Source organism: Porites lutea, chromosome 5 (assembly GCF_958299795.1).
Source record: "Porites lutea chromosome 5, jaPorLute2.1, whole genome shotgun sequence".
Taxonomy (NCBI): domain Eukaryota; kingdom Metazoa; phylum Cnidaria; class Anthozoa; order Scleractinia; family Poritidae; genus Porites; species Porites lutea.
Genome location: NC_133205.1, coordinates 20440428 through 20453413, shown reverse-complemented (window position 1 = coordinate 20453413; position 12986 = coordinate 20440428). Strand labels below are relative to the sequence as shown.

General features: G+C 35.3%; 1 protein-coding gene across 1 annotated transcript in view; it reads left to right on the top strand.

Annotated features, from left to right (window-relative positions):
* LOC140938055 (golgin subfamily A member 2-like) overlaps positions 1–12986 on the top strand; it is a 34088-nt gene that overhangs the window by 5507 nt on the left and 15595 nt on the right. The window contains exons 5-16 of the mRNA XM_073387596.1: positions 1252–1281; positions 3693–3746; positions 4930–5010; positions 5466–5504; positions 6088–6150; positions 8667–8760; positions 9107–9213; positions 9399–9457; positions 10543–10603; positions 11231–11311; positions 11608–11697; positions 12612–12719. Coding sequence (XP_073243697.1) covers positions 1252–1281; positions 3693–3746; positions 4930–5010; positions 5466–5504; positions 6088–6150; positions 8667–8760; positions 9107–9213; positions 9399–9457; positions 10543–10603; positions 11231–11311; positions 11608–11697; positions 12612–12719 — 867 coding nt within the window. The remainder of the gene's footprint in view (positions 1–1251; positions 1282–3692; positions 3747–4929; positions 5011–5465; positions 5505–6087; positions 6151–8666; positions 8761–9106; positions 9214–9398; positions 9458–10542; positions 10604–11230; positions 11312–11607; positions 11698–12611; positions 12720–12986) is intronic.

The following is a 12986-nucleotide window of genomic DNA, read 5'->3' as shown; positions in this document are numbered from 1 at the left end:
TGTTTGGGCTCTCAAATAAATGCAAATACATGTACAGTTGTAGCCTCTAACTTCTAAGCAGCAGAACATTGTTTACTGTCTTAACTGTAACTTAACCACAAACTGAAGAAGACTGTAATTGTTTAAAATATTTGCATGTATGTGCATTAAAATGTTCGCTCAGTGTTTCAAAGTTGGCAGTACAATAATATTATTCAGAATGACTCATGACTATTGGTCTCTTCTCAAGGCTGTGCTCTAAGAAAAATTAAAGGAAACCCAGTTCTCTATTGAACTTGTGAAATCCAGGGTGTCTGGCAAGTGATTTCTACATTGTGTATGAGAAAACTAAGATTTTCTAGTTGCCTCGGAGCAAACGTTAGGCACAAGGGACAGAATTCACTAGCCTTTTCTCAAAATCCACTAGCCCAGTGCATGTTATTGGACATGACTCTCTTTGCACACTCCTATGCTACATAATTTCCTCAAACTTGAGCAAATTTGGGCTGACCATTGTCTGATTACTGTTTGTTGCCTTATGACCATGTATCGCTTCATGTTTTGCTCGACCTCAGTGCCTCATTTGATAAGATAGATCACCAGATCCTAATACATACAAATGTTCATTTAGACTGCAAACGGAGTTTGCCCTTGGAACCCATCGATCACTGCAAGTTTCGGTTGAGGGTGTGATGTCTTATATCTTTGATCTGTATTCGGAAGCTCGTCAAGGGTCCTGTCTTGGCCCTGGAGCCAAAAAATTCTGTCACGTCACGCCAATATAAAGGGAGTTCCACTGGCTACCTACAAAGAGGCAGCAGATTGTGTTTAAGATAATTTTAATAGTACTTTTAAGATTTTAAATAATTTGGCTCCTTCTTATTTTTCTTGTCTTATTTGTGTTGCATCGCCTTCAAGTTACAATCTTCCCAGTTCTTGTGATGGAACCTTACTTCACTTTCGTCCAATGAAATCATCAAAGACCCTTGGGATCGCGCTGTTATGTCCGCTGCGCCAAAGTTGTGGGACAGTCTACCACAGTGCATAAGGATGACCACGACTCTATCATGATTGTTTTAAAATTAAACTGAAAACATTTTTATTTTCCCAAGTTTTTTTTCATGACTATGTTCTTCTTGTATGTACTTACATAATAATAATTATTATTAATCACAGATTTTTGTAGAACTTCTGTTAAGTGCAATTGATTGTTATTATTGTTATTGTTATGCTAATGATGTTCAACTGAGTTTTTGATTTGTTCTCCTTCAGTGTACCCAAATAAATGGACTCATGAGCCAGGTAAGAAATAACAAACAGACTCAGGCGTTTCAATAATAAATTGAAGTAGCCTGCAGCAGGTTTGAAAAGTATCAAGTCAATGATTGATATTAAGAAACTATTGTGTAGTATTGAAATGTTTTTTATCCAAGAACTGAAACCGATGCTTAACAAACAGTGCGATTCAATTCGCGCCAAATTATTTGTTTAGAGTAGTTCTTGTTAACATTGTTTTATTTCCATTGTTTTTTGACTTTATAAATATTTTTAGCACTTTTTACATTTTTACATATTTTACCACATTTTAGCGTTCACCACATTTTTATCTATTATAACTTGTTTTTAACTTATTTATGCTAATTTAGAGAACTTTTATACACTTGAAAATGACCTCGGAGAGGTCGAAACGTCGTGATTTTTTATCGCTAATATTTATCTCAAAATATTGTGTAGTACTATTATAAAATTAATTGTAATAAATTATTATGAATGATTAAAAGCCAAAATTGAATTACATGTACCAATAATTTGTTCTCATGTTAACCCTTTAAGTAATGGTCCGTGTAAGAACTAGGCAAAAGAACAATAGGCCAGTGCAATAGCGGCAGTTATTTTTCAGGTGCTAATTTCTCTAATCAAATTAAATTTGAATGCTCTGATTGGTCAATAGGGCGAAAAGCGCGAAATTTGAATTTTAGAAATGAATTAAGCAAAAGAGTCATTCAAACAACTTTTTATTTTGTCTACTGCTCTGATATGTTGAAAACTATAACATATCTAAAATTTAGAGGATTTCTATGCGCCAAACCCGAGCAGAGTTAAACTGATATAAAATTACATGAAAATGGTACAGGAATACATCAATCGGCGACCTTCTGAAAGACAGCTACTTCGGCTCTCACAAAGGAAATGTCAAAACTGTGATCGGAAACAGGAGTAATCCAAGCTCACATGGTCAACGCGCCAAAGCCGTGTGTTTTTATTTTGCCAGTATAAAGAAAAACAATTTCATAAAATCATGTCGGAGGGTTATCCTAATGGCCCGCATTTGAATAAAAAGACGATTGTCCATACAGAAAAAAATTCATGGACGTTCGGAGAATTCGGTTTCAGAAGAAGCTCTCTTCGCAGTCTTACATGGTAGATATATTTTTAGTCTAAATATCTCCGCAAAACCTACTTTCATTCTTAGAAAAAGTAAAGGAAACAGTTACAGTCAAACTTGCATTATCTTTCCTACCGGGTAACACTCAAAACTAGTGAGAGCTACATTTGTATTTTTTATGATAACTAAGCGGCTGACGGTCTTACAACTGTTGCGAAATTACAATCTCGTTCGTCTTAAGTTGCACTTAGCTCGACAAAACAGCCTAGATTTAAAACAAATCGAATTATAGAAGAGTAAAGATACACAAAATTATGAAGTTTCGAAAAGGACAAAGTATCTACACAGTCACATCATGCGGTGATGCGAAAATTTATTGGGGTCAGCTTACCTCAAGCTCAAATCAGGCGGCTTCACATCGCTTTAAGAAATTTAATTTATTTCTGTATAAAGAACAAATCTGTCGCTTCCGCTCTTTGTCCCCAGCTATTCTCCACAATTACTCTGAATCATCACTGAATCAAAGCGATCTCCTCCTGACAACATAAACAACTGCTTCGGTCCTACCTGTCCACATGGCCACTAGACGACATGTTGAGGACAGCTGCAAACCCTGCTTCAGTAGGAATTTCACGATCACTCCGATGATAAAATACATTGAATAAAAGCAATAAACAATCGATAAAGGGAAATATGTAGATTTCAGCGATGAAATTGACGACATTTCTTCGGGCAAAAGACAAATTTCCTCACATCTCAAATATCGCATCCAAGATGGTTCACAACAAGGTCACGCGCGTGTTGCACGTTTTCCGCTCTAACTTTTGATTGGCGCACAGAACAATGCTTAAACTTGGCTGTGAGGTAAAAGACAGGAGAATGGGGAAAATAAGGCTAAAAAAAGTTGTTTTTGTCACGTTTTTCTTTGTTTTTTCGTCGATTTTTGGATTTCAGCCAATCAGAACCCACCATTTAATTGAAATTAAAAATTAAAAGTTAACACCTTTTAATCGATTTTGCGTTCTGCCTGCTTAGTTCTTCTTCTTCTATGCCAATAGTGACCAACAACAATTTTCTCTTAATAATATCTATACATTGTCAAGAGATAAAGTTATGAGAATTAATAAAATGATCACCAAAGGGAAAACGCCATGATCTTTTATCAAATTCTCTCAAGTAATTCTTACAGGAAATGTATGGAGATCAGTTTGGAGAATTTGTATGTAGATATTGGGGCTTAAAGGGTTAAATTGAACATGACTGCATACTAACTGATCATGATGTGTTATAAACTGATACTGTTTGGTGTTATTTTTTTTCCTCTTAGGATCTTTATATAAATGGAGAGGATCCTGTGTTTCATGAAATCAAATCTCTTGAGGTAAATGAAAGTTTGTCATCACTATCCTTTCACAGTCAAAGTTATTGTTTGTAAACAGGGCTGTCAATAAGGATCAGGGGTCAGGGTTTTTCCCTGGCTATTATGAGCATGGGCTAGGGTTCTTTCATAGGAAACAAAAGGCAATTACAAACAAAAGAACTTCGAAGTTGTTAAATTCCCTGCATACAGTTAATAGCAGACAGCTTTGTACATGTACAGGTATACTCTTCCCTCAGGTATGAGCTTCCCTTCCTCTGATTATGAGCCCTCCTCTGAATTTGATTTGTTGTGATGTTTTGAAGCTAAGTTTAAAAACAGAGATTGTACGATGTATTTTGATTAGCACTGCCATAGCTTGTTTTAAAGTACCCTTTCTATTTCAGTCATAAGCTCTCTAGCTTGGATACAATTTGTATAAGCCCTTTCATTAAGGCATCCCTCCTAGAGCCCTTCAGGAAAATGTACAAACCCTATAACTGGCAGTTTACGGTACATGTGCATTGTAAGTGGCAACCTTGAAATTGTATTGACAGCCCTGTATGAACATAGCTGTAGGGCTATCTTTAGCAATGTGGTATATGCTGTTCTTTTTACTTCGGTAATGATTATAAATTTTGCTGCAAAGAAGGTTAAATTTAAATTGCGTTGAAAAATTTTAAGCCAAAAATTTTAATCATTTGTCTCTTCCAGGAATACTGTCTTAAAGTTCATACAATGTAAGCAACTAGCCATCCTGCAGCTGGACTGCAAGTGCCCAGGGTTTTCATTAAGAATTCTAGTATTCTCCTCTAACGTGTGACATTACAGGAGAATAATTCTGAAAGAGGCTCCTTCATCTGAATAAACAGGCTACAGAACTTTAGACGGAGAATTCTGCATAGTAAATGGAGAATTCTCCCATCTGTGATGCCTAATAAACACCCTGAGTGCCTGACTTGGTTATTTTAACCCTTTAAGTCCCAGTAGTGACCAAGATCAATTTTCTCCTAACAATATCTATACACTGTCAAGAGATACGTTATGAGAATTAATAAAATGGTCACCCAAGGGAAAATGCCTTGATCTATCATCAAATTCTCTCAACTAATTCTTTAAGGAAATGTATGGAGATTAGTCTGGAGAATTTGTATGTGGATACTGGGGCTTAAAGGATTAAAGTAACATTTTTCTTTCTGAATTTTAGAATAGAAATATTGAACTCGAAGAAACAGTGCAGTCATATAGAAGATCTAATGATCAGCTAAATAATCAAGTCAATGAACAGGTACCACTTTACGTACTGACGCAACTGTTTGTGTGCTTGTAGTTCTTATGCTTTGTCCTTTTTTGTTTTTCCTGGTTTAGTTATTCTCTTGTGATTCTACACTCTGTACATTACAGCAATATTATAACAACTTTATTAATTTTGAAAACAGTTATTGTATTGAAAGTGTAAGGGAGCAAGGGTAGAATTGAGCTGTTGTATAATGCATTCTGTACATGTATTTATCTTCAGTGAAAAACAGCATTACTCTTTAACAAAGATGCCATGTTTACACTTCTTTTAACAGTGTTTTATTTCAGTAACAATTCATTTTTGTGGGCCAGTACACACATTTTCTCTTTTTGACTTTTGATGTGGACCAATGAAACTAGCTGTTTAGTGACAATTTCTGATACATGAATCACATTGTGGTGCAGTTCAGTCAATGTAAACTGCTTGTGTTTGATTTATTGTAGAGAAGACAAATAATACAGTTTCAAGAACAGATCAAAAGGGTAGGTAGGATGTACAGTTCAATGTTGAAGTGTTTTTGCAGCAAACCTTGTGCCAATACCTGCCTGTATTTGTGTTACAGGTCAAAATTAAATTCAGGTTTTTTAACCTATAAATCTGGACAAAAGTCCTCAGGACAGCAATTTCAGTATTCATAAGTTTCTGTAATTTCTGGGTTCCCTCATAAAAGAGTGCATCCTTTGGAAAAATTTTCTTGCAATTCTCCCTTCCCCCACCCTATACAAAACTGAAACTCGGAGAAAAATTCTGGATGCATTTATCCAATGTTATTTTTGGGTTGAGGAGAGGGGTTGGGTATTTTTGAATTGTAAAATGCCCCAGAAATGCAAGTCTCCCAAAATTTTGTTTGTGATTGTAGGTTGATTCACAGTTTCCTTTGTCTCTTGGCCCTAATTCATGAATACACATGTAACCAGGGCTAGGAGACAAAAGAAATGGAGAATCAATAATGTAGTATGACTGTAACTTTTTTGTTTTGTTTTATACAGTGCGCTAAACCCTACTATCCTACTACTGACCTTGGTGTCACCTAGAATGTAGTAAGTGTAATTTTTTTTTTTCCAGGAGAGAACAGAGTTAGCCAACAAACAGTTACTAGAACAGCGATCACTCAAAGAACAACTAGAGGTGAGACACAAGTGCCTGCCACTACTAGTGTATTCTTTTATTCTTTTTACATTCTTGCTGTGTAATCGTACTCTTTGGGTTATTTGTAAGCAAACTGAAACTGTGGTGATACATGTACATGTATGCAGTAACTTGTCAGCATTACAGAGTTTGAATTATGTCTATAAGAATTATTAACAATTATTGGACAAGGTTGAGCAAAATCTCTGTGGCGAGCAGATTAATTATTTGACGAAGCCAAAGGCTGAGGCAAATAATTTATCTGCAAGACACTGACAAATCACGATATTTTGTGATAGGCGAGTTCAATAATTGTTTTATCATTCGATCACTGAGTTTGTTTTTTTAATTAATATCCTTGGGAAGCGAAGCGATCTGCCATTTTCATGCAAGAGCGATCACAAGAAGGAGATTAAAAGCACGGTTTCCTTTACACATGAGCAGAATATTATTTGCAGCCAAACACTGTTGGATGGCATTGCACATGAGCAGACCATTATTTGTAGGCAGTTATTTGCAGGTCACGTGGTGGGCTCTCAGCCAATGAAAAGAAAGAAAAATTTTCTTTGAATGATGATAGATATTATTGTTAAATCTCATACAACTGTATTATAATGGGGATGTGATTGCAAAAATATTATTATAATTATTAAATAAGATTATGTACAATGTACATGTAAATTTTTGGCCTAAATAGTGAATGGTTGCCATAATTATAATGTAGTTTTTTTTTTTTTGGAACCTATGTTAAAGGATTTAAAAACTGAGCAACCTTTTAGCACATGTTCATAATAAGCACAGGTCACTGCTTGATATATTTTGAAATAATATATAATTTTTCTGTGAGAAGGAATATTGATTTTTCTATAATTATTTTACTATTTGACATTGTTTAATTGTTAATACATGTATTTGCTAAAATGTGCTTGGGCAGAAATTAATTTCTTTATGTAAGACAAGTTAGCTTTTAATAGTTTGTTCATTGTTTGGGTTTTTGTATTGGAGAAACGTTTGACATGAAAGGGGTATTCAGATCATTAATTTGCCTTCCCCAAAATCTACTAGAATGTAAACTGCAGTCAATGTCTGCTCCTTTTGCCTTTATAAATAGATTAAAACTGCTATCTAAAAAAATATAATTTAGATGTTAAAACACATGCACATCAAAAAGCTGTGGATATTACTAAGTCTTGGGCTGATATAACCTGGTTCTTAGCAACAATTTAACCCATTCAAATATGCAGTTCCTAATATCAAAACAGGCCACATGTACAAGAGCTAATGTACCAAGCATCACTTAGAGATACATGTATCAAAAGCCTTGTCCTGAGTAGACGCTGCATTTACTCATTTTGAAACTAGACGAGGAGCTGTCAAATGTCCAGTTACATCCAGCTGTATAAGAAGTTTAATGTATGTTGTGAATTGTTCTTTCTAAACTACATTGTGCGGTCATCATGTACTGGTAACTTCCATTCGTTGTGATATCAGACAAGGTTTTATCATCATAGCTGAAGTGTAAGAAAGACTGGTTTATGCAGTTACAATTTCCAAGTCAAAGTGAAGGAAATATTTGGGTCAATTTAAAACGGTCTGCTTTATATTCAAACAGATTCTAGAAATCGGCTGGGTTTTAAATAGCCGTAAATTTTTACGTTGGCAATACTCATAGGTGTGGGTCTTTCTGTATGGGTGACAACTTGCCTTGATAAAAGTGTGAGAATTGGCCTGAAGTAATAATTTATATTGTTTGCTTTACATGTTTCATGTTTTTCATTTTTTTTCACATTAGTTTTGGTGGCTGTTAAAAGTGCAATTTCATCTTTGAATTTTATGTACACTGTAACATGACCTATTTCATAGTCTAATAGTAATTATACAAACATGTAGTGTCCATCCTGTATATAAATGTACATGTAGCCAGATTATTATGCAATTGTGGACCTATGATGTGCAGTGTATCAGTAGTTATAAATTGGATACAATGGTTTCTTAAAGCCAAATGGAAAGATACAAACACCTTGGCAGAATAAATTGAATAAAATAAAAAAATTATACCCATTATAATATTTTATGTAGTATTGTAATAAATTAAAACTTACAGCTGAAGTAGGTCCTAGGCAGTTTGTCTTGAAGTTGAGTTTATGACATCTACATGCCTTGTACGCCTGTATATATGCAGGGAAATCAGCAGATTAAAATTGCTTCTCTTTTAATATTGATGAAACTGTTTTTGGCTGTAATTTAGTTGCACTCCCTATACATGAAGTTTGTTTCATCAGTTTATGTTTATCGCATTTATTCAATTAGGCGCCCTGGCCTTTGTGCTTTGGATACTGCCAAAAAATCATCATTCATCATCATCATCATCATCATCATCATCATCATCATCATCATCATCATTATCAATCCTCATTATCTTTGACATCCTTTTCGTTATTACATGTCTGTGAATATATGGTCAACTCAATTGATGTAGGTGTATTTGACTCACCATAATCTTCTCTATTCTGTAGGTTCATATCCAAACCATTGGGATTTTAGTTGGAGAGAAACAAGAACTACAAAGCACTGTCTCTCAGCTGCAGAGGAAGTATGAAATTAAGCAAAGTGAGTTCAACTTACTTCATGTAGTTATGCTCTTTGTTTTTCTGCTGTTAAAACTACTGTAACTTGGATTTGTTTCAGCTATAAACAGTGAATTACTTCGGACTTTGACATAATATTATGGTACAGCAACTGTAAAGTTATTTAAAATTATTTAAAAGACCAGTGGAACATGCAAAATAATAGTTATAAATTATGAGAACATTATTATTTTTGAATGAGTTAGAAAGTGATTTTACAATAATTATTTTTCAAACAAGTCATGTTTCAACCTCAGAAATAGTGGCTTTGTTTATGCACTATGACTGGCTCCAAGAGCTGCACTAAATGATTAAATATTTTTTCTTAGGTGAAAACACAGAACTGACAAGTAGATTACAAACTGTTAGACAAAAAGCAGTGGAACTCGAGAAAAACCTGGCAAATGTAACAGCCAGCTGTGATAAATACCAAGAGGTAAATGCATGCGTATCTTTAAACACTGTAGAAGACTCAATAGCCCACCACTAAAGTGAGCTGACACACTGCACTTATAGTCACATAAAATAGGGTGTGTACTGTTAAAAATGGACTTGCTTTTTTACATGAAAAAAATGATATTGTTTTTAATATAAGCTTTATGTGATTAATTTGTCTATTAGGATGCAAAGCGGTTTCGGCAAGAGAGAGACAAATACCAAACAGCAAATTACACCCAGAAGTAAGTTATACAGGGACATTTATTATTGTTGAAGAGCCGCTAGAAAAAAGGCTTTGTGTCTTTTGTGTCCCAAGAGGGACCAACATCAATCTTCTCCTCACACTTTCAATAGGTTCACAAGAGGAAGGTTATTCATGAGAATTAGCAAAATGATCATCCAAAGGAAAATGCTGTGATCTTTAAATAAATTCTGATCTCTACTAATGAAGAGATTAAGATCAATCAGTCTGGAGAAATAATAATTTGATATTGAGGCCTAAGGGGTTAAGTGATTCTTAGAATACATTTTGAGTGTCTTATTCTCTCTTTTCTGGGCAATTTAGAAATAAAATCTAGCAGCTTATGACACAGGGTGCAGGAGAGTTATTTGTGATCTTGATTGCAGTTAAATTTTACAGTTGATAGAGCAATTAGCCTTTGTTTATTTTAGAATCGAATATGAACTTGACCTATCAAACTGTCATGCCATGGTGTTGCAAACCTGGTAAAATAGCCAATGTTTGGTGAGAACAAACATTGCCCAAAGGGTGATGATTTTACCTTACCTCCTGTTATTCATCCACAGTCATTACCTTCAGCGGTAGTGGATGATATTTTACCAGACGATTGAATGTCGTTTCGTTTAATTCAACAGTATAATTCTTAAACAAAGGTGATGCATGGTATTAACTGTAGAATTTAGCTACAATCAACAATCAAGGTCACAAATAACTCCTCTGCGCCTTGTGTTTATGGGTGGAAGTCATTTGATGCCATTTTTATGTACCCCTCAATTACAACTCTTCAAATGCACAAGTTCACCCCCAGACCGCCAATACAGATGAAAACTCCTGGCACATGTGGACACAACATCAGCTACTTCCATGTAAGAAGCTCCCGGTTGCAACATGTATGCTGTAACTCAGTTAAATTGCAGTTCTGAAGAGTTGTTGTTCTAAGACACTGAACCTAACAGACAGTATTCTTTACAGTCAAGGATAGTCAGCAGATTTGTTACGTGTATATTTATTTCTTTGGCTTGATTGCAGAATTGTCGTGTCAAGCTCTTGAACTAATACTATCCTTTCATTTGTTCTTACTTTTAGCCAAGAAAAAGAAGAACTCTTGCAGCAAAATGCTGAACTTAAAGTAAAGTTGGAATCCAAGGTACAGTATGTGTTGTCATTGTAAACACTGCAACTTCATGTTTGTTTTCTCCTTCTTTATTATAATTTTTTGGATTACCCTGAGACCTGTAAATTTACTGCGTTAATTTAATGCACTGCCTCCAACTCACAACACCCCCCCCCCCCCTCCTTCCAAGCAAAAATTTGAAATTGCAGAATTCACAGAGAGCTCTCTATTAATTGGAATCGTGGGGAGGGGGGGGGGGGGCTGGACACAAGATAATAATTTCTGGGAACTTTTTTGGGACCATGGTCTGAAAGAGATGGCTAAGTAGCTTGCCATTCATACAACAGCTGTGACTGTTTGTAAGCTTAGGCCTTGATAGCCTGAAGTTCATATCCTCAGGGCTCGGAAGAAGTCCCATCCTGTAGATGTCCAGCTCAAGTAGATTTTTATTGCGGGGCAAAAAACTTTAAAGCTTACTTGGTCTAGGGAAGTCATTCTCTAACAAAAATAATCATCAACAAAGGACAAGCAAGAAGTGGCCCTGGGTAAATAAATTGTGAGAGCTGCTTGCCCCAGGGACATTAGCTTGAATTCAATTTTTTTTTCTTATTTAGAGCCCTAATCCTCCTTTTTCTTTTGACACTGACCATGATTTTTCAGCTTGCGGAGTGCGAAGAGTTGGCTAAAAATGAATCAGAATTGACATTTAAACTTAAAAAGGCAGAACTTGTAGTACAACAGGTTTGTGAGTTCTTTGTGTTTTAGTATTCTTGCATTTTTATAATAACAAAAAAAGTCTTGATTTCATTTTTATGCAGCTTGTCAATTATTACTCTGTGTACCTATGCAGTTTTTCGCTGCTGGTCATGGCTTTAGCCTCTGGCCAACCATAAAACATCCCCTGTGAGAAAAGACCTCTGGTACCCAATGCACTTCTAACTAACAGCAGCTCATAATTAGCTTAATGTGTCAAGGGACAATTAATTATATAAGATGCAAATTGCTTAATGAGGTTTCTTTTTGTGATATTTCCTTAGCTTTCAGGTGAGCCAGACACCTCTGCCAGTCACAATTTCGTTCAACACCTACAAAATGAAAAAGAGGAACTTGAAAATAAATTAGAACAGGTAAAATTGTAGGCTTTTGAGTCAACTTAACTAGTAGCTGTATTATGATTCATTTTCCCTACACAGTGTACAGAAAGATGGCGAACATGCCACAGAAAAAATTGATCACATTAGGGCAGTAATGTTTACAGTTTCAGTTTCACGTGGTCGACCGTGGTCTTCGATATTTGTGTGTTATTTGCAGCCATTGGGCTGAAACCTATGTGGTGACCGTAGCTAGTTTTTTTAAAGTGGCTTTAGTGTATTTTCTTGTTCTTTTCTCTATATAGTTTATGTTATGTGTTATTTATTTACTTAATTCGTTGTTCTTTTTTTGCTTTTCTTTTCTTTTCTTTTTCTTTTTTTTCATTTTACAGCTAGGCGCTCGCACGAAAACGTTTATTAATTTAGCTCCTAGACATCCTCGCTATCATACTGTATCGTTTTATGTAACAATTTTGTTCTTTTCTTTCCATAAGCCATCGAAAGATGTAAAATTCTCTAGTAAGATAATATAAAAATTAAAAAAGGTTGTTTATCACTGTTTATCACTGTTACATTATCACATCATCATGCTCTGAACAGAAAGACAACAAACGAATGGATCATGTTAGGATATTAACGTTTACATTATCACATCATCATAATATCTTCATAATTACTGTCATCTTCATCATCATCATCATCATCATCATCATCATCATCATCATCATCATCATCATCATCATCATCATCATCATCATCATCATCATCATCATCATCATCATCATCATCATCATCATCATCACCATCACCATCATCTGTACTTAGTGAAACATAAATTAATTTTCCTGCATTTGTAACACTTCTTTTGCGGCAAAATTTCAATAGAAAGAAATTGCAATAATCTCCTTGGACACTTAGTTACATTAGATTTATTCTGGGTCGGGTTTCAGATCAATAGCACAGTACAGAGACTTGCATCTGATAAAGGAGAGCTTTTGCAGCAGCATGCAGATGAAGTAGACCAGTATGAGAGAAGAATAAGATCTCTAACAGAGGAGGTTAGTTTGCGTTAGAGCATTCTTAGATCATTCCCGGGGGGGGGGGGGGGAGGGGGTACGTCCTTATAAGAAGCTAATAGGGATGTGCCGCTGGATGGGGTCGCATTTTCACGACTGGATTGACTATAGTGGGGCCGCATTTTCAATAGATTTACCATAGTGGAGTCGCACTTTTTCTGATTTTTGGGGTGAGACAGTTCTTCATATTTACGGTTAGCAAACATACCAGAATTTTTCTACTGTAGGTGGAAAGTAAAGTGTTCTTCA